Raw genomic sequence first — 20,382 nt, 5'->3', positions numbered from 1 at the left:
GATATATTTGGAAGATGAGATTTGCATGGTCTCTTTGAGGATTAAGTTTGAGTATGCCGAGATGCAATTTACATGTGTGTAGTGGTTTAACCCCAGCTGGCAGCTCAGCCCCACGCAGCCTCTCGCTCAAGGCCCCTGGAGGGACGGGGGAGAGAATCAGAAGGGTAAGAGTGAGAAAATTCATGGGCCAAGATAAAGACAGTTTAACAGGTAAAGCAGAAGCCGCGCACAAGCAAAGCAACCCAGGGAATCCATCCCCTCCTCCTCACGGGCAGGCGGGGGCTCAGCCATCCCCAGGAGAGCAGGGCTCCATCACGCCTAACGGTGACTTGGGAAGGCAAACGCCATCGCTCCCAACGTCCCCCCCTTCCTCCTCCTTCCCCCAGCTCTATGTGCTGAGCATGACCCCACGTGGTGTGGGACATCCCTGGGGTCAGCTGGGGTCACTGTCCCAGCCATGTGCCCCCTAGCTCCTTGTGCCCCCCCAGCCCCTCGCGGGTGGGGTGGGGTGAGGGGCAGAGCAGCCCTGGTTTTGGGACGTTCACTGAGTCAATTGGGATGTTCACTAAGTCAAACCTTTAAAACGTTTTACATTAGTTTTCTTCAAGATGGGGGAAGAAAACCACATTCTGATTCTAGAGAAACCCATCAGTTGTGATAGGTTAATAAGCTGCAGAATTACCTCTCCATTATTTTCCTCCTCATTTTGCTGGGGAGAAACTCTTCTTGTCTAAATGCTCTGCAGAACAGACTGGTAAATCTTCCGGCACCTCCAGCTGCCAGCCCAGTACACTGATCTGTCCTTTTGGTTTTGGGCCCCAGCAAAGGAGAGCTGAGGGGTCAGCAATTCTTTCCCTATGATCAAGGGCTAATTCCAGTTACATCCTTTTCCTTTTTGGGGTGAAGCTGACTGGCACTTCTCTTTCACTGGGTTTCACTCAGTACCAGACCACCAAACTATAACACTTCTGAGCAGGGGGTATTCTGAAACCTACTTTTTCCCTTTGTTGCTATCAGAAATGATAAGGACATATGTGTAAAAGCTGAAACTTCACGAGATAGTTAGTCCTCTTCTAGTTACTGGTTAAGTTTACAGGGATTATTGTTACAAATTTAAAAAACAAGGGTTGTGCATAGGGACATGCTGTCCCTGGACAAAGTTAATGGTGCTCTCTGCCTAGGTATGACTGATAGATAAAAGAGTACGTAACGCACCTGAATTCCTGTTTTCTTCTGTCTCTACCCCTCCTTGCCAGTCAGCCTCCTGGATGTTTTTCACATGAGTAATATAGCTGGAGTATTTGATTTCTTCAGTTATAACATTTTACAAATCTCATAACTAAAAATCTCATAAGTACAAAGATGCAACATAATTAGTTTTTTCTTATTAGTTTATAGGCATTAAGCATAATACATAATGGAGTTTCAGGAATATATCGGTCTTAAGGGAATTCATTTCCATTTCGCTACTTGCCTCGAAGAATTAGTCATTTAGACTTACGGAAAATATCTGGAAATGGTAACAATGTTTTTGCTATTCCTGATTTTTTTAGCCTTTGGATGTCTTTGAAAATCCATTTGGATGTTTCTGTAATGATCAGCAAATGACATTTTTGTCTTATAAACTTAAAGCTCAAATGCTTTTTCAGCTGAACTACTTTAGAACAGGTTTATTGTCTTCCCTTTGTCTTCCACGGTAGTTTTGGGCATGCTGCTTACGCTGCCGGTGCCTCAGTTACCTCATTCTCTAAATTGCATTGGTATTCTGAGGAGAAATACCCTGAAGATTTAGGTAGTGTAGTGACTATGAGTGTTCATCTGCAGTAATAAGCTTGTCTTCTACTGTTCACAGTGATCATTTCAGTGATGATTTTCACTTAAATTCAAACAATTTCATCTGAATGGCATTTTTTGAGGTATAAGATTTTAAAATTTTGTAATACTTGGCGTGTTCAAATAATCCAGGTTTGTGTATCATCATACACTCTTGGCTTTAATCTTCACTGAAGTGAGACTGGATTTTGATCAATGACTGGCAAGTCACTATTCAATTTAATCAGCGTACAATTTAAAGCCATGTAATTGTCTAGCGATCTGTTTGTGGCATTGTATTTCCTAAGCTTTTCAAAGTACATTAGAAATAAAACATTTTAACTCTCTGTCATAGCAGATGTCTAAACTCTTAACTTTAAAAAGCATTTTACTGTCACCTTAAAAATAAATTCTTAATGTAGATTGGACTAAATGTAGGAAAATGAGACTTGAAAGGGTCTGACTTGAGGTGTATGGAGATGAGCATCAGATTTGAGAAGGAAGACCTACTTTCTCCTCCTTTTTTGAAGACTTCAGCAGATGAAGAAAAGGCATTTAAGTGCAAGTGTTAGAACTAACAAACTGAAAGCTAATAAAGAATAATATATATTCAAGCTGATTTGTAGTATGATCTTTCAGTTTTCTTAATGGATACAAATGCCCTTCTTTTTTTTTTTCTTTTTTTTTTTTTTTTCCCTCCAAAATTTGAGATTGGACAACGAAAACTTCATTTCTTTCTCTGATAGTCTTAAGCTAATGTACCAAGCACAGAGGTGAATCATCTTCTGTTCTCCTTGGACTAGAAACGCCACATTCAGATGTTTTCATCGTGTAATTGTAAGTGGGTTTGCGTATGAAGGAATCTGAAGGCCGGTATTTCAGTTCAGAACACAAAGGTCAACTTTTCTGCAGAAAACTTGGTATTATAATAAAGTATGTGGGGTAAATAGTGAAATTTTAATGAGATTTACTTTTCAGAGTGAAAATTAATTTTTTTTGTTTCCATTATTGAAGGAAAAACATGGGCCTGGTACTTTTGGACATTTCATAAGATGTAGCTTTCTCTACTTTGCTGGCATTTCCCTAGCTGCTTCTCCCTGGTTGGGTAGATACCACCTTGTTAGGTTTTGCATGTTAATTTTTATTGCAAGATGAAATTTCCTCATCCTGGCAGTCACATTAAAAAAAAAAAAAGGTATAAATCGTGGGTGTTTGTCATAATGATGTAAAAGCAAACAATTATTTCTTCTTGCATGACATTTTCCATCATATTCATTGTAAGGCAAGTGTCTTGTCCTTTATAGCATTGTGATAGACTACTAACCTACTCTTCATTAGTCAGATCTTAATTACTATTAACATCCATGTTTAGTAATCACTCTTTCAAGTGGCACGTCTTTTGAATACACAGCTAGAACTGTTACTGTCTATACTTCCAGGCTTGCATATATAGCTCTTGCACAGTATTTGTCTTACGTGGGTAACAAAATGGCATGGGTGTGCAGGACACATAAAATGACTTGAACTTATTGCTTAGAATTGTTGGACTTGACTATTCTGTAGTCATAAATCTTCCTATTGATGCAAAAATATATGACACTTACGTTTTGGGATTTCCAGGCTTCCCATAACTTGTTGAAATGAGAGAGTGAAGCTGGCAGGGGGGGTGGGGTGGGTGTGTGGAATAGAAGTGGTAGTTAAAATCTCTATCTATGTCTAATATCTTATGGTATAGCCTGTAGGAGAGCCAGAGATAGCATCTGAACTGCTGACTGAGTTTCAAACCTAAGATGGCTTGTTTTTGTGGTTTGATTAGCAGCGGGTTAGGAGCAGCATGGTGTCATCCTCTGTATGAATAAGCTGTACAAGAGAACGCTTGTCAGGTTTGGAACAAGCGGCCTCAGGTTATGGTCCTGCCCCTGGGTAGGGTCCACTCCACTAGACGGGCTCTTACACGTCTTGTTTGCTTCGTTACCCTTTGCTCCTTTCTGTAGTCTCATTCTCCAGGGCAGTTGCTCTGCTGCTCCTGTCTTGTCTCACACTGCTTTCTCTGCTAGCCCTGCTCTAAGCTATCTTTCATTTCCCTCATTCTGGCTTTTACATCCTATGAATTTGAATGTAACTAATTAGACTTCAGTCCCAGTGGTGCCTTGATGCCAGCAAGGAGAACCCTAAGTATGTAAGAAAAACCAGTTCTCTGCCTCCTGAGTGCTTGCTTCACTAGATGTACCCAGTACTTCAGAGCAGACAGAGAGTGCTTAGCTGTGGTCTGGAAATAGTGCTCACGCGGGCTAGAGTGTTGAGTGCAATTAAAAATTTAAGAGGTCTTTTCCTCCACAAAGAGCCTTCTCAGATCCTACTGCTTGTGGTCTAATTGCAATGTTTATTGGCTGAAATCGCAGTAATTTCAAGTAGACTTTTGAAGGGGGCTACAGCTAGCACAGTCCTGGCATATGTACGTGTAGCACAGATGCTCGATCTCAAATCCGTACTCCAGACTTTGACACAGTGCTGTTTATTCAATAACCGCACTTTTATATAAAAATTACAACCAGTTGGGAGGCCCTTTTGTAAAACCTGATATAGACAATCAGAACTTGACAAAACAGTCGTTAGGATCCCCAAACTGGATCTTTTCGAGGCTGCACAGTGTTTCCTCTTATCAGTTGTACTGCAGTAGTTCATTCTTCAAGAGTGAGGGAAGGGGGAAAATGACTGGGTAGCAATACCAAGTTTAAATAGTCTGAAATAACTCTCTGCCTTTATGGCAAAACATTTGTTCATATCCAGCAGCACCGTCTCTGCTCGGGATCATTCAATACTTTCCTGTGTGGCAGGAGGTAGGAACAGGTTGAGCGCAAAGTGGCAGGAGGACCAGACAGCTGAGTGCCGTATACCCCAGCGTGCTCATGTGTCTGCTACAGGAACCAGCTGGGGAGCATACGCTGTGTGACAGGGGTGAAACTTCGGCAGGGGGTCTCTGGAGATCTCTAAGTGTGATGTAATAGAGCTGTAAGCACCCGCGCACAAACAGAGAAGAATGGGTGCCCATACTGCTATATACTATATATATATACACACACACACACATATATCTATGTGTGTGTACACAAAGTTAGTATGGGTGCTGAACTGCAATTACCTTTGTAAGTACAGACCCAGCTACGCCTGACAACTATGCTGTGGTTACAAAGAGATGTTTTAGTGACACATCAATCAGACATTATATTTACTTCAAATTTTTTTAAAGACCATGAGCCCTTTAATGCAGATCAAAGTATTCACTTTTCTATTGCTCATCAAAATGACTAAAGTGAAGTATCTCTGACCGGTAATGGGAAGGCAAGTTTTCATGTGCAATGGCTTTTCGTGGCAAAACAAATGTGTGCTATTAACACCGTTGTGACTGATGTGGTCTGACTTCATTGTGCGCTTGTTAGATGAGAAGTATTTTTAATGCTTTTTCTCTTTTTCCCCTCTTATAGGCAGTGAAAGAGTGGGTTTAAAAAAAATAGAGAAGCAGTTTTGTTTTTAGAACACTACAACAATATATAGAAGTGATAGCTGTGCCACATTTTCTAATAGCTGCGTTGAATCATATTCTTTTCCTCTAATGGCATGCGTAATTGCTCTAGGTTTTCAGGCGTCCTTCACCCGCACTTATTTAGATTAGTGACTGATGCATTTCCATGGAAACCTGCAGCAGGGGAAAAAAAAAAAGCTTGGTACAGCGTGGAACTGAAAGGATGTGGGCTTTGAGTCTCAGCCTATAACTTGTGTAAAATAAGACTTCTTGTTTGTAGTCGTCTTGATTTGGGATTTTTTGCTGTTCTCTGAAAAGAATTGTTTCCAGCAGCATTTTGGATAGAAATTTAGAACACTTGTCACATCCTCCATTTCTTGAGAAGCTTCAACTTTTTAAAATCTAGTTAAAATAGTACATTTTGAAATTAAATGCCTGGGATGTTTTTCTTCGTGAGGATGCAGAAGCACACAAAACTCAAGTAAGCTGGTTAGAAACTATGGCTGAAAAGTCAAGATCCAAGAAGAGAGTTCATTTTGGAGGTATTGTGTATAGCTTTAATGAAGAATGACTGGTTTTTGAAGTGGTGGTGGGGGAAATGGAAAGGTTTTATATAAGAAGAGTAGTGACCTCAGCCAGTAAAATGCTTGGAAAATATGGGTACTTTTAAATACTTTGCACAGTACCATATTGCTTTTCTCAATATCTGGTATGTTATTAATATGCACTGCCTAACATATATCTCTCTAATAATCTTATTTTTAGTGCCTCCTTAGGAAAACCTAATTCTCGGCATTCCCAGCAATTTATTCTCATTTCCTGGAGCGTCTAAGGTTGCAACAGATCATAGAGATCATAGAATTTCATGTGTTCTTTTAAAGTAATTGCTCTTATCTGTCTTCACAGCGCTGAAGGCACAAGTACCTTCTCTACCTTTTAAGAAGTAGAAATATTTTCAGATTTTGCTGCTTTCAAACTGCAGTCATGAGAACTATTTTGAATACCGGTGTAGGTTCTCCAGCCATAGGCTTTCAAACCGATGGCCAGATTACAATTTTAGGTGTGGTAGTTGCTTTCTTTTTGAAAATTAATTAACCTGTGGCCTGACTCTGAAACTTGTGTTACTTAACAGCCATCAGTATGAAGTATCTCTAACCATATCTATAGATTATTTTTATATTTTATATATTATATAATGTATATTATTTGTATTTCTATAATATCTACATGTAGCTGTGTCTATATATTCTGATCAAGCATCACAAGTTCAGTTGACAAAGTTTTGTGCTCCAGTTTCCTTAGAAGTGATGCGGCGTTCCTAAGTACTTCAGCTGTTGCCGTAGCTCTGTATTTTAGACGCACTCGGTAGTGTGGCAAGGAAGGAGGTCTTCCTGTTGAACAGGGAAGCACATGCATCTGCATCTCCTTGTTCCACCTGTATCTTCCCCTCCCCAGTCCCGTGTAAATGCCAGTACAACATTGCTTAGCAACATTCTGCTGCGCTAATTGGAGCTATTTGCTCTGACTGAAGTAATAATATTAAAATCTAAGTTATCCTTACGGTAGAAGTCGCAGAACTCTGTATGTCTGTTGGGTTTTGGTAACGGTATGTTTTATCGCAGTGAAATTCAGACTGTAAAGCTCATATGTGCAATCAAAGCAGAGGAAGAAAAAGAGAGCGAAGACTTAAACTTTTGGCTTTTGCTTGATTTCTATTTAGTGTTGTCTTGTTCTTAGAAATCACCTTCATTTTAAAGTCTACTAAACACCTGTCACACTATCCTGACGTGATTGTAGAGTGACTAATTTTGGCAAGATTTGGGAAGAGGGTCAAGAGAAAGTGTAATCTATATAAGCAGGACAGAGTGAGAAAGTTTTCTGAGGCACTTTTACTAATGTCTGAAATATTCCAAGAGAACCAAGTGCTCCAGCTCACTGACTTCAGTGCCCCTTGGTAGAGGTAAGGGAAATCCGTATGTTCTGCAGGACCAATGAGTTCTCCATATGGCCGATCTGGCAGAAAGCATTAAAAATGCTCTCCTGGTGTCCCCGTTGGCCTCTCAGGGCATTCGGAGGCCTGCTTGATGGCAGGAGGAGGAGAACTGCGTGAGTTTGATTTGATAGCTAACTGCAAACCTGGGAAAAAGGCATCTGAAACCACTGTGCGTGTCAGGGAGTACTGTGGTGAAAAAGACGGGGAGGTTCCTTGAACTTCTCGCGTGTCTCCCGCGCGCAGCAGATCACGGCTTCTTCTGTATTCAAAATTTTATCTATTATTGAAGTGAGAGAATTTGACAGATCATTGATCCTGAATACGGCTGGCAAAGATTTAGACTTGAATGAGGCTTCCGTAAGGGAGGAAATTGAGGGGAAACATTTGTATCACCATTAATGATAAAAGTCCATAATAACTCTTGTTGAAGCTTGCTGTACATGAAAATTAATGATTTTTGAAATTGAATAGAAGAATGGCTTTTCAGGGCCTGTTTTTCCCAACCCAGCCCAAAATAGTTCTCCATCTGTTCTTTCCACCTTAGGGTGCAGAATGACCTTCTCCAAAGCAGTTGGTTATCTTTGAGTGATTATAAACATGTCTCAGGTAGGAATAATCTGTGCTACACAGACTAGACCGCAGCTCCTGCCACACAAGCAAATGCCAAGCTCCTTCACAAACTTCTAATGGAGCTTCCCTAAATTTAAGGCAAGGATACTGAAAAATGTCATCTGCTACTCTGTAATAATACTGAAATGAATAATTCTACTAGATTGCTATTCAGGGTCTTGTGGCAGATTTATAACCACATGAAAGTGATTGATTAAAAAGGTTTCTGTAGTGTCATTTCTCATCAGAAAATAAATACCGGAGCTGGTACTCTAATAACGAGAGCTGACCAGAATTAGAAGGGTATTCCGATGTTTTGTTGGTGTTCGTGTTGCCCTGTGACATCTGAGGATGCCTGCAATAAGGAAAGTGGCACTTAGCATCACTTCTTGAGTGTTTGCAGGAAACTTGCCGTGGAGATGTGTCTGGCACGGCCCCAAAGGTTGACTGTGCTGCTCCGGTTTCTTGTGGCTTTGTGCTGGCTTACAGCTGCACAACTTCCTCTCATTAGCAGAAGTAAACAAATTCTGCTAGCAGTTGAGAGAGTAGTGGTAACTATAAGAAAACCAGTAATTAATGATTGAGGGAGGTGTCAAGTTTTAAAATATTACTTGGATTTCCTTTTTTTTAATCGTTTTTGGTTGGGTTTTTTTAAAATATTTTTTCCCTTGGATTTTTAGGTTGGGTGTGGAGCTGAAGCAGGCTTTTCCTTGTGGACGGTGGGGCGTGATTTTTGTTTGCCCCCCCTTTTTTTTTTAGGGCCATAAGTAGAAATATAGATAAACTGACCATTGTGTTAACATAGCACCAATGAATCCTGCAAAGTCTCCAAGTCTCACCTGTAAGCAAGTTGTCACGCTGCCTCTGTCTGCAGTGTAGCGGTTTGGGACTTCCAGTGACCTTCGCTGCTCACAGACGTGTGTTCTTGACTTAAAATGAATGACATCCACTGGAATGCTGCAAGTTAGTGTTTGCATAAAGTTAAGCACATGTAGAAGCATTGCAAGTCGGGGGCTGCAAAACTGGTGTCTACTGTGTGTGAAAAAATGTATCCCGCTATTAAGCAAACTGTTAAGCCAAGCTTCACCTGGCCCCTGCCCTTTGTTACAGGCCATCATTTTGGATTACGCTGCTGTTCTCGGTGAGAACACTGCAGTCATTCACGGGAATGTTTGCAGGAAAGAAGGAAAATGTGAAACAAGGGGTTATGATTAGATTTGTGCCACAAATCACTTCCAAAGAACCTGAGCTTTATAGGTGAAGAAACCATCCTGACCTTCAGGATCAGTAACATTTGCAACAAATGATATTGCCAGCAGGCAACAAATCAAGATTTCTTTGTTTTGCCTGAATTGCAAAGACAAGATGCCTTTATTTATGTGTTCAGGAGTGATTTGGAATCCACAATGAGAACTGCTTTTTTATAAAGTATGCACCCGTATTGCCAACCCACAATAAAGGGTTAAGCAACGTGCATTGAAGTTGCTTTATTTTGGACCTGGTTTTGTAAAAAAGGCATGTTTCAGCAATAATCGAAACATGGGCAAATGGACCAACTCCATGCTTGGTTGCTGGAATCTCTGAGGTCTGTTACCAGCCCAGGTCAACACCCATCTCTTCACAAGCAGCAAAGTCTATAAAGCCTAATAAATCTTGGGGCAAAGAGAGGAAAAAAATACTTCCTCTCCCAACTGGTTTCCTTTGATGACATCACCCAGACCTATGTCTGTGTCTGTTCCAGTCACCGAGTGGGTAATTTAATCCTCCGTTTCAACTGCGACCGTGGACACAGATCTGCCTTGCAGCATCTGCAGTTGGCTGATTAACAACTCTGCTGCAGATGGGTCGTAACTGAGGGGCAGAGGGAACGGGGGCAGAAGCCCAAAGCTCCAAGGGAAAGATCAAGTGATCGCTACTGCGTTTTGGAAATATTCTGCAAATGAGGGAAGAGCCATGCAAGAATAAACTCTGTCTGCTGTGCCTGCTCTGCAGACAGATTAGCAACAGTTTGCCTAGCACAGGGACAACCTAGTTCTGAAATATAATCTACCTCAGAGATTTGCCTTGATTTGAATCCACATATAACTTTGCTTCTTCATAAGATGCAAAACCAGGCAGATGAAGTTATGTTTCCAGTTAGATTTAAACTTTAGCAACCGAATTGTATACGTAGCTGGTAAAATTGTTCAAAGAATACTGATTTCCCACTCTTCAGCTCTGTAAACCTTGTTCAGTGTTAGAGAATAAGCGAGTGTTTCGACAACTGCTTGCTGTTTTTTTCAAGTATAAGTGAGCTTTCTGATAAATTAAAGGGAAAACTAATGGCATGGGAAACCAATGTTCTTCCATAACTGCCTCTCCAGTAGATCTAACTTGCATATTTCAGTTATTAAGGTTTCTCTTGCAGGCAAACTTGCTGATTCACTGCATTGATCAGCCATTTCAGCATCCTTTGTGAGTAAGCTAATTCACTATATTCCAGCTAATCTTCCTCTAAGGATGCAGGAGGGAATCAACATCAGTCTTCCTTTTACTTTTTTAAGAATAAGAGTTAGCAAGGAAATAAAAGGAAGGCAGGGGGACATCCAAGGATTTGCTATTCCCATCAAGGAGTCCTCCTTGAGACATTTTTATGCCTGTTCTCAAACCTGAAAAACCTCAAAAACCATATAAGAGTTGCTATTTCTCATCTTCAAATTAAAGAAATAATTGGCTGAGAGCACCACATCAACCGAACACCAAGATATTAAAAAATCATCTGCAAGCTTAAAAAGAAGGAAAATGAATTATGAATTAAAGGTTTTCATTAGTTTACAATTTATAATGCCTTCGTCATGTGTTTCTTTTTTCCTGATCCTCATAGTTTATCCCTGCTAATGAAGCGACAATGTTATTACTTCAGATTTGCAAAGATATGAAAAAGGTAATTGTAGTTTCTTCTGAATTCTTGGGTGGTACTCACCTGCAGATTTTAGTTTTGGGAGTTTTAATACCTCTTTAACAGAAGCAGGCTGTACGTGCATGTATTGCCTACAAATCTTATGAATTCCCATTTCATTCCAGCTTCAAAATTATACAGGCTAATGGTCAGGGGAGAGGGAAGGAAATCCTGGTCCAGATTTTAAAGACAGCACGTAGGAGGAACTAATGCTCTGATCCCCTCAGTGCAACAACTTCTGTTCTTAAAAAAGAAAGATCCTGTGATCAAATGGTTAGAGACAAATTCTGTTTATGTTTCTTGATCGCATTTTTACACTTTTTCTACAGCTGTTTAGAATCCAAGATCCGACTCTGCTTGATTTGGAGGAGCATCCGTGAACTTAACCTTTTCTATGGCTCAAATGACTGCTCAGAGAGAGAAATATGAAATATTTTGTTAAACAGTTGATTCACAGGCCTGAAAAACCCTCTCACTTATCAAAATTTTCATGTACCGTATTTCATGGAAAATCCCAGTTATGAGAAATCCCCATTTTCTAAGGAGAAAAGGGAATATGGAAAAGAGAGGTTTTACTGAAAAACTTATTGAGATTTCACCATATGTGGTATGAAGAAGATTTTTGTCTTCTAACTTGTTTATTTTGTGGAGCAAAGTTCATAGTGTGTCTGTTATCAAGAAAATAACATCTTACTTGGCAGTAAAATGCATGCTGAAGTAGTAATGAGTTAAATCAGTAAAAAAAATATGACAGTTATGCTAACAACACACAGAAAGGAAGGAATAGGGTGACTCTTCAGTGGCAAAATGCTTCAGGCTTGCTAAATGTGACATTTATTTTGTTAATACTTTGTTTCACATATACTGTCTATGACATTGGCATCTAAATCAAAGGTTCGCAAAGCTTCAGTTATGCTGGGGTTTGATAGTAGCACCGTGGGTGCAATTTGTAGTCTCTGGCCTTTGTGCGAAGCAAGCAGGTGCTTAAGGTATGTCTGTCTTTTATTAATCTGGTTGCATAAAATAGCACTTTTTTGGCAAGCACATAACTTAGTATTGGTTATCCCACAGCAGCAGCGCCCTGTGGTGCAGTGATGTGCTGAGTCTGACCCCCAACACAAATAGCTGTGAGAGCATTTTTTCCACAGGCAGGAGAAGGAGGTGCACGGTGAAAGCCTTCGCCTTCGACAGCTGTTTGGTATTGCTTTCCATCAGACACATGCAGAGTGCTGTACCTGAACCTCTTTTAGCAAAGAACGTCTGTAACTATCTATTGCAGTAGTGAGACGTCTCTCAGAGACGGTGGCGGGGAAGAGGGAAGAAAGAAAAGCTTTATCTTTTGGGATGGTGCTAAATTGTTGGATTTACACTCCCCAGCTGAAGAGTAAAGGGAAGGACTCTGGCTCTGACTTTTGGATAATAATTTTTTTTTTTAAGGTTTGGGTCAAAAAAGCATTTCCTGGGGTGCAGCCTTATTTCTTCATGCTGGAAATTGGCTTAGAACAGACTGAAAGCCTTTCTCAAATTCTGCTAGCATAACAAGTGCGATAGCTAGGTTGGAGTAGCAGTATAACCCAACTCTACCTTTAACGATCAGTGATATTTGGAGGTATCTGCTGCTCTGTGTTGCCTCTCCAATATCACACATAAATTAGGCTGTTACACTTCTATTTTCTGTGCTCATCCTGTGGACGTGTCGATCACTCTAAACCCTTCCCAGAGTGCTGGCAAGCACTCTGACAACATACCCGCTGGCAGAGCAACCCCTTGCAGTTTCCTAGGAAACACGGCCGCCGAAATACCCTGCGAAGAGCAGGAGGAAGAATAAAAGGAATGAAGACAGTTGCTTTGGGATTTTTCCCCCTAGTTTTTACTCTTCCAAACAATATCAAATATGTAAGCAATCTACTACAAATAATAGCGTCCGTGTGGTAATCGGGTTGTCCGTTCTAACGTGCCTACAATAGTTATGTGCTAATGACTGAAGAAATAGAGCGCGAATGGCGTTATCTGTCTTTGTGGATTAGAGTCCAAATTTTATTTCTTGCTTTTGATGTCAGTGATTTTTCAACCTTTGATAATGTCTGCAGGCGCTGCTGGAGTCCTGCGGTCAGTTATGAGGCAAACACAGCGAAGCTACAGGGAAGTCATATACAGATTTCTCAGTTGAGGAAAGCCATGACTCCTCCTAAGGTGGAAGAAGAAAAGGAGAAAATGTTTTTCCACCTGCATCTTCTCAATGTTCACCTTTCTTCGAACCCTATAAATTACATTCTGGAAGGGCAGGGTTTGAGTCTGTTGCTTACTGAAATGTCTGCAACAATAAATGATTCTAATAAAGAAACAGCTAGGGCTTTGAATTACCACTATTGCACAGTGCAAACAGCTTATTTTTACTGCAACTCCATTGGCTTCAGTGAAGAACGGACCAGGAAAATGCTTGCCACGTTATTTTGTTCCTTGCAGACTCTTCTATGGCTCTCATCATGCTGGGACTCACATTGCTCCTAGATGACATGTTAAATAAAAAATTGAATAAAACTTCTTAGGTAGTTTTGGGGTGGATTTTTGCTGTTTTCTTTTTTAGCAGGAAGTGGGGACCTTTATGGTGATGTTGCGTTGTTATGGAAAATAGTTTCGGTAGCTGTAGAGGGAGCCTTCCTTTTCACATGAATAGTTTTTGCTCTGAGAACAGCAGTGTGGCACTGTGAGATCTGAGTTGTTAGCTGTGACCTTTATCCTGATGCTTCATGCCCAGGTACGTCCTACTGCTGTAACCTAGAGAGGGATGAAGGCCTGTAGAGAGAGTGTCTTCTAACCAGCTGTAGATATTAGGAAAAAATACAGTGGAGTAACTGTAGTAAAATATGGGCTTCTCAAGAAATCTAGACATTTCAAATGATGTATCAATGTTTCTTTTTTTTTTCTGTCGATGTAAAGGAAACGCTACCAGTTTTGCAAACGCTGGTATTTTGTTCTCCCTCCTGGAATAACTTTTGAACTGATCAATTTGATGCAATGACTTTTCATCTGCGGTGACAGATGTTCTTCTCGGTAATAATGCAGTAATATATACACTGCTAAATAATGTTTCTCTAGACCTTCCTGTCTGTAGCTTCTCGCTAGTCTTTCTAATCTGTCTGCAACCAAGGTTAAAAAGAAGTCCTCAGAAGATTCTGCAGGTAAAGACTCCGTAAGTGATGATGGGGTTATTAGTCTTAGGTGGCCCTAACTTGCTCCAGAGCCCTCTGATTAAAAGTGCTTGTCTTCAGAAAATGTGGGGACATGAGAATAGGTAAAAATCTGGTGAAACCTGGAACTATGATTGTGCTATTATGCTATATATGGCTTGAATTCAGAAAAGTGTTTGTTAAACAATTGCCTGTAGGTTCTTTGTATTCTTTAGTCTAATCAGAGAATGGAACCTTCTTTTTTTTTCTCTTTTTTTCTTTTTTCCCCAGTATCCATTCATTATGATGGCAGATTCCTGATCCTTCCTCCCCTTGTGGATGTCTGTTTTTGTGCTGCGTAACAGGACAGCCTGGAATCCGAGTCAGAGATTAGGGAAAGAGGGTAATTTAAGAACTTACACAGCAACCTGGGAGACATACCACTTGGCCTTGAGTTCAGGGATTTGTAAGGCTAATGGTTTCCCAAACAATCCCTGTGAATACGATTGCACACAAAGAAGTGGGGGAAAGTAGAGGGGTGGGAGAGACGGGGAGCAGATACAAGCTGCAGTTGAAGAATGCTGGCTTTGCAATACTAAGGAGCTGAACAAAGCTATCTGTCTTACTGCGCCTTTCCGTTCCTCCCACCCACTTTGTATTCGTTAATAGCACTGAAATATCATGCTATAGAAAACAGTTTCTGCAGAAGAAACATCTGGCTCCTCAAGGCTCAAGCAGTGGTTTTAAGATTTCCAAGATATTCTTCATCATACATTGCTCTTAATTATTTATAAGTGACTTCTGAAAACGGGACAGTGGTAAATTCTAAGTGGAGTCCAGGTTTACGTTTTTCTGTGTTTCTTCTGATTATGCCTCTTGATATTAATCTGATTTTCAGGATAGTGTGAAAAAGAATGTTGCTTGATGGGGAGTAGACTCCAATTTGTGCAGGTCACTTTATTCCACATCACAGCAGAGCATTGGGTTTTGAAGCCAAACTTGTAAACTTAGCAAGAGAGGCATGATCTGTAAAACTCACTGAACCCCTTACAGCACATTGAGAGGTACAGTCATAGAGGGAGCTACTTCAAAGCCACATCTCTTTGAGCAGCTATCATGTAGCCTTGGGTACCGTTGCTGCTTGCTACACTTACAGCTCTTATTCTGTGGAAGGCAGCATGTTGTCCTCCGGCCCTGCAGCTGAAGCACTGGCTGTCTGAGCTTTGGTTGTGTCTAGGCAGGTACTAGGTGAGTCCTGGAGGAAGTTGTGTCCTTTTTGGGTGTTCCAGAAAGGCAGGGGGATAAGGGCAGTAGGAGCTGGAACCTGGGATAAATGTAAGGCCTCTTTGGCAGAAAATACAGGCTGTGGGTGAATGACTCTCATGGTTTAACCCCAGCTGGCAGCTCAGCCCCACGCAGCTGCTCGCTCCAGCACCCCCGCTGGGATGGGGGAGAAAGTCAAAAGGATAAGAGGAGAAAACTCATGGGCCAAGATAAAGACAGTTTAACAGGTAAAGCAGAAGCCGCGCACAAGCAAAGCAACCCAGGGAATCCATCCCCTCCTCCCCACGGGCAGGCGGGGGCTCAGCCATCCCCAGGAGAGCAGGGCTCCATCACGCCTAACGGTGACTTGGGAAGGCAAACGCCATCGCTCCCAACGTCCCCCCCTTCCTCCTCCTCCCCCCAGCTCTATGTGCTGAGCATGACCCCACGTGGTGTGGGACATCCCTGGGGTCAGCTGGGGTCACTGTCCCGGCCGTGTCCCCCCTAGCTCCTCGTGCCCCCCCAGCCCCTCGCGGGTGGGGTGGGGTGAGGGGCAGAGCAGCCCTTGGCTCTGCGCAAGCCCTGCTCAGCAGGGACGGAGACACCCCTGTGTTGTCAACACGGCTTCCAGCACAAATCCAAAACGCGGCCCCGTACCGGCTACTGTGAAGAAAATTACCCCAGCCAAAACCAGCACAATGACAAAGGGAGAAAATAACCCTATACAAAACTATCAGGTAGGATTCATATTACAGTTGGGATTTTCTCCCTCTTTGGCCATCCTGTAGGAAGGAGGGTGGCTGGTCCCCACAGAAATTTATAAAAATGTATATATTTCAGTTTTTTCTTAGTACTGCTTTTCTTCTATCTTGCAAATTGTTGCACCACTGTGAAGAAATAACTTGCCTACTCTTCTAGCCAGCTGCAACCTGCACATATACTTTCAGCTATAATTCCTCTGTATTATGTATGTATTTGTATTTATGTCTCCAGCTGGGGGCACGATCCAGTTATGTGTCGGCTGTACTGGTTAAAGCAAGGAAAGATGCATTTTGTCAACTGTCTTCCCAAAGTCTGTCTCCCAGTACTTTCTTCTGCAGCGTGCTCCTTGGCCACGTTAAAGTGCAGTCATCCTGCACTGATGTATTTTTTCTCTCTACAGACTGGGCCTTGGTCATCTGACAGAACTACCTCTCACAGTAATTTTTAACATCCTTCAGTAATTTTTAACATCCTTAAAAGTTGTGACACAGAGATGGTGTACCTCGAGGGCTATGTCTAGCTTGGAGAACTAATCAAATCTGTTTGGATGGAGGCAGGCTGTCCTTCAATGCAGAATTCCTCAGCCATGCAGATGAGAATTTCATGGTCACAAGCTAAACCAGAAAAATTTCAAGTTGATTTTTGATGTCTGTTAGCCTAACTTAATGTGATTGCATTTGAGGACCAAGCTGTATTTAGACAAGACTTTTTCCTGTCTCAAAACCTACAGTTTCTGCATAAGTATCACCCCTTGAATGAAGAAGCCATATAAAAAGGGTCTACGCTAAAGATACTCATCTGAGGAAAAATGAATACACTGAAATATTATTGTGGTAAAGGCTGAGTAAGACTCAGAAAATTGCTACATTTGAACAATTATTGTAATACATAAAGCTGCCAAAGAAGGTTACGTACTCTCTTTTTTGTTAAAGTTTTACTTTTTTTGAATGCCGCTTTGGAAGTAAGCTTCTGTGTTTTCCTGTCATTCTGAAGAAGAATGTGACAATGAATTACCTACCTCCTCTAGAATCCTTTTGTCCTTCCCTAGAAGTGTAATTTATATATATATATATATTTATATATATATATATATACCCACACACTCACATATAGTGATAGCCTTTCAGTGAACGCCTTTCAGATTATGCTCTTTGCTGTGCAGACTGAAGCAACCAAACACTGGAGTAGCTTCTGCATCTTTCCCACATGCTTGACTTATTGGTGCTCCTGCAGGTGCCCGCTGAAAGCAATGAATGAGAGCAGCTTTCCAGTCCTGGAGGAAGAGGGACGTTTAGCTCTGTTGTTGTCGTTCTGTAGACGCAGTTCTAAAGTAAATCCTTTAAGTGTTATACCCGTACTAAACCAGTGTTAATGTTGGTGAATTGTAGAAATACTTGTGAACGTAACGTTCGTAGCCCTGAGGCTGATTTCATGCTGCAACCACTAGATGTGGAAGCTGCCTCAGTGGGATGGATATTTTTTTCTTAAGAAAAGTCATAAATGAAAGATTTTAATGTACTTGAGATGACTTTTTGAGTACATCTATTCTTGTATCTTCTTTTGTTCTTCATGGTTCCCAAGTATGGGGTTTCTTTGTTTTGTGCATCACCCAATATCCGCCAGCCGTTTGGATGGTTTGCTTTTGCTAAATAATGGTAGTGCAAGTTCCATAGCACTATTTCCTGTGAGATTTGATTGATGGTGATGAATGTGGGCAGCTACTTTTCCCCCTACCCCGTTCTCCATATGCCTAATAAAATTATGGAAATAGCTCTAGCTCTGTGTGCATGTGTGCATATGTGTGCGTGTGGTTAAACAAAAAAATAATGGTTTGCATTCTTTTGGTTATTTTTCCCAACCTTTCCGAAATGTGTTGCTGGTTTTTCTTCTTTCTTTCTTCCTTCTTGTGTTTCGCCTCTTAGTCCAAGCCATAAAAGAACCAAAGATTGGACTTGAAAGGTTTTGCCGCTGAGAATGTGGGTGGAACTTAAAAACTTGTGAATGATATGATACATGATCTACAGGAAGTTCTGTTTATTCACTTGATGTGTATGATACAATAAAAGAATGTCTTAACTCCAAGGTCAAATTTTTTTTTCAGAACGCCTTGAAAACATGTTAATTCACTGTAAGGGATCATGAGGAAACACTTTCTGACTGTAACTGAGCACTGACACAGGTTGCCCAGGGAGGTTGTGGAGTCTTTCTCCTTAGGGACATTCAAAAACTGTCTGGACACAGTCCTGGGCAACTGGCTGTAGGTGGCCCTGCTTGTGCAGGGGGGTTGGACAAGATGACCTCCAGAGGTTCCTTCCAATCTCAACCATTCTGTGATTCTATGAAGTAATGGAAGTTTTCTTTTATTGATGTAAAGCAGAAAATCCCCTTTGAAATTGTAAATTAACACAGCACTTGATTAAGAAATATAGGGGTATTATTAAAATTTCTCTTTTCTTTGTGCAGAAACACGAACAGATAGAACAAAGAAACTGTTTCGACACTACACAGTTGGATCCTATGACAGCTTTGATGCTTCAAGGTAAGAATTTTTCTTTTTGGTTGCAATCTGTTTACAAAGCCTTTCTGGGATTTATTTAATTGTTATGTTTGGTTTTGATTTTTGAGGCGAATAGGAAGGCAGATTACTAACCAGAGCTTCTCAAGATATCATTCTACATCTGAATTGTTTTTTATCACAGCTTACTTTTTTCATATGGGATGGGTCTACAAAAATAGTGAGTAACGAAGTAATGAGTATCGCTATTTTGTTTCCATGAGTGGTGAAAGAGATCAGCATTTCACAGAAGCAGTATGTTCTAACTGCTTCTGCAGTCAAGGACCACTGAAGTTGTTGGATACTTCGCAAGATCAGGCCATCTATATCTGTTCACAGAATCATATCTGCTGCCAAGAACAAAACAAAATGTTGTGGTTTGTTGTTCTGAAGGGTGTCTTAGATCCTAAGTAGAAAATTAGGCTGTTACAAATGAGGAGTTTAGAAATTAGATTGTTTAATTTGCAGTTCCTGCTGAGTATTCATGATTTTTAAGCAGGTTCTTCTCCCACATGCGTATGCATTGGACATACAGCCAACTTCTCGTAGAAAGAATGATTTTTAAAGTGCAGAAACTCAGTTAGCTGTTGGTGTCTTGAGAAAATTATGGTGGCATGCTGGAATTGTTACACTGTTCTCCTGACTGTCTAATTACAGCTTGGGTTTTTTTGTAATTTTCAAGAAAAACACCTCTTTTTGTAGGAGAAGAATTCTGAAATGTGTAAAGCAATGATGGCAGAGTTTCATGTAGCACACTATTTTAAAAAAAAAAAAAAAAAAAAGGAAAGAAAATGTGGTAACTGTTGTTTCTATTATGTGATCTTAATCCTTGTTCTGAGGGTCGTGCATAGTTTCTATGCCAGTTAATGATTTGGGGAGGGAGGATGGAGTTCAAGTCAGCTGAAGTAGTTTGGATACCCAAGATGTCCTTCTGTGTTCCTGACGGTCGGTGTGCGGAGCTCTGAAAGGCAGGGGCCTGCTGATTGTCTACTGCATACAGCCTGTACATATTTGAAAAATAGGTAAATCTGCAGTCCCTCGAGTTGTGATTTGAAAAAGTATCGCCGTGTTGGATGAAGAGGGAAGGTTTGGTGACACGGTGGGAGGAAGTACAGGCTTGTTGGTCGGCTACAATCATCCTGTCCTGGAAGAGGCTCTGACCTTCCTGTTACTGTATACGCTGTGCTATAGGGCATCACCTCTTGCTGCCGTGACTTAGAAATAGAGAAACCCCGTTTCAACACCTTGCATATTCCCCTGCCATGACAAGTTACTAGGGCTTTGCACTGTTGGACAACAATGTGATTGACTGGGTGGTCTAACAATGATAAAGTTGTCAAGAGAAGTTGCCAGCTTGTACTATGAAACACATGACTGTTCTGCAGGGCAAGCTCGCTGGTTATACGGGTTGCATTTCCAGTGAGCGGAGTTGGCATTTTCCAATGTTCTTTGAGTGATCGTTGTTCTACAGAATTCATAGCCTTGTCTCTGTATTTCAGTGTTAATGGATAGGGTTGTTTCTGTAAAACTAGAAGCTGCGGCCACAGCACGTTGCCTCAGAGATACCAAATAGTCCCACTTGGAAACCTGCTCCTAATTTTAACGGAAGGTTTTTGGAAATGTCAAATGTCACTTCTATTAAAACCTCTTTTTTTTTTTTGTTTTGGAGGTGGGAGAACTATTGATTCCAAAGCATTTGGATTTTTTGTTGTCCTTTTCCCAAGAAAATTTAGGTCCCTTCTCGGGAGACAACAATGC

At 41.1% G+C, this 20,382-nt stretch overlaps 1 protein-coding gene across 2 annotated transcripts in view; it reads left to right on the top strand.

The window, feature by feature from the left end:
• The window catches only part of SHANK2 (SH3 and multiple ankyrin repeat domains 2), a 363,557-nt gene that overhangs the window by 179,562 nt on the left and 163,613 nt on the right, over positions 1-20,382 (top strand). For both annotated transcript variants that reach the window (XM_075095009.1, XM_075095008.1), the window contains one exon: positions 18,534-18,609. In XM_075095009.1, coding sequence (XP_074951110.1) covers positions 18,534-18,609 — 76 coding nt within the window. The remainder of the gene's footprint in view (positions 1-18,533; positions 18,610-20,382) is intronic.

Source organism: Phalacrocorax aristotelis, chromosome 5 (assembly GCF_949628215.1).
Source record: "Phalacrocorax aristotelis chromosome 5, bGulAri2.1, whole genome shotgun sequence".
Classification (NCBI taxonomy): Eukaryota; Metazoa; Chordata; class Aves; order Suliformes; family Phalacrocoracidae; genus Phalacrocorax; species Phalacrocorax aristotelis.
The sequence above is the reverse complement of the archived record's forward strand: the minus strand, read 5'-3'. Positions and strand labels throughout refer to the sequence as shown.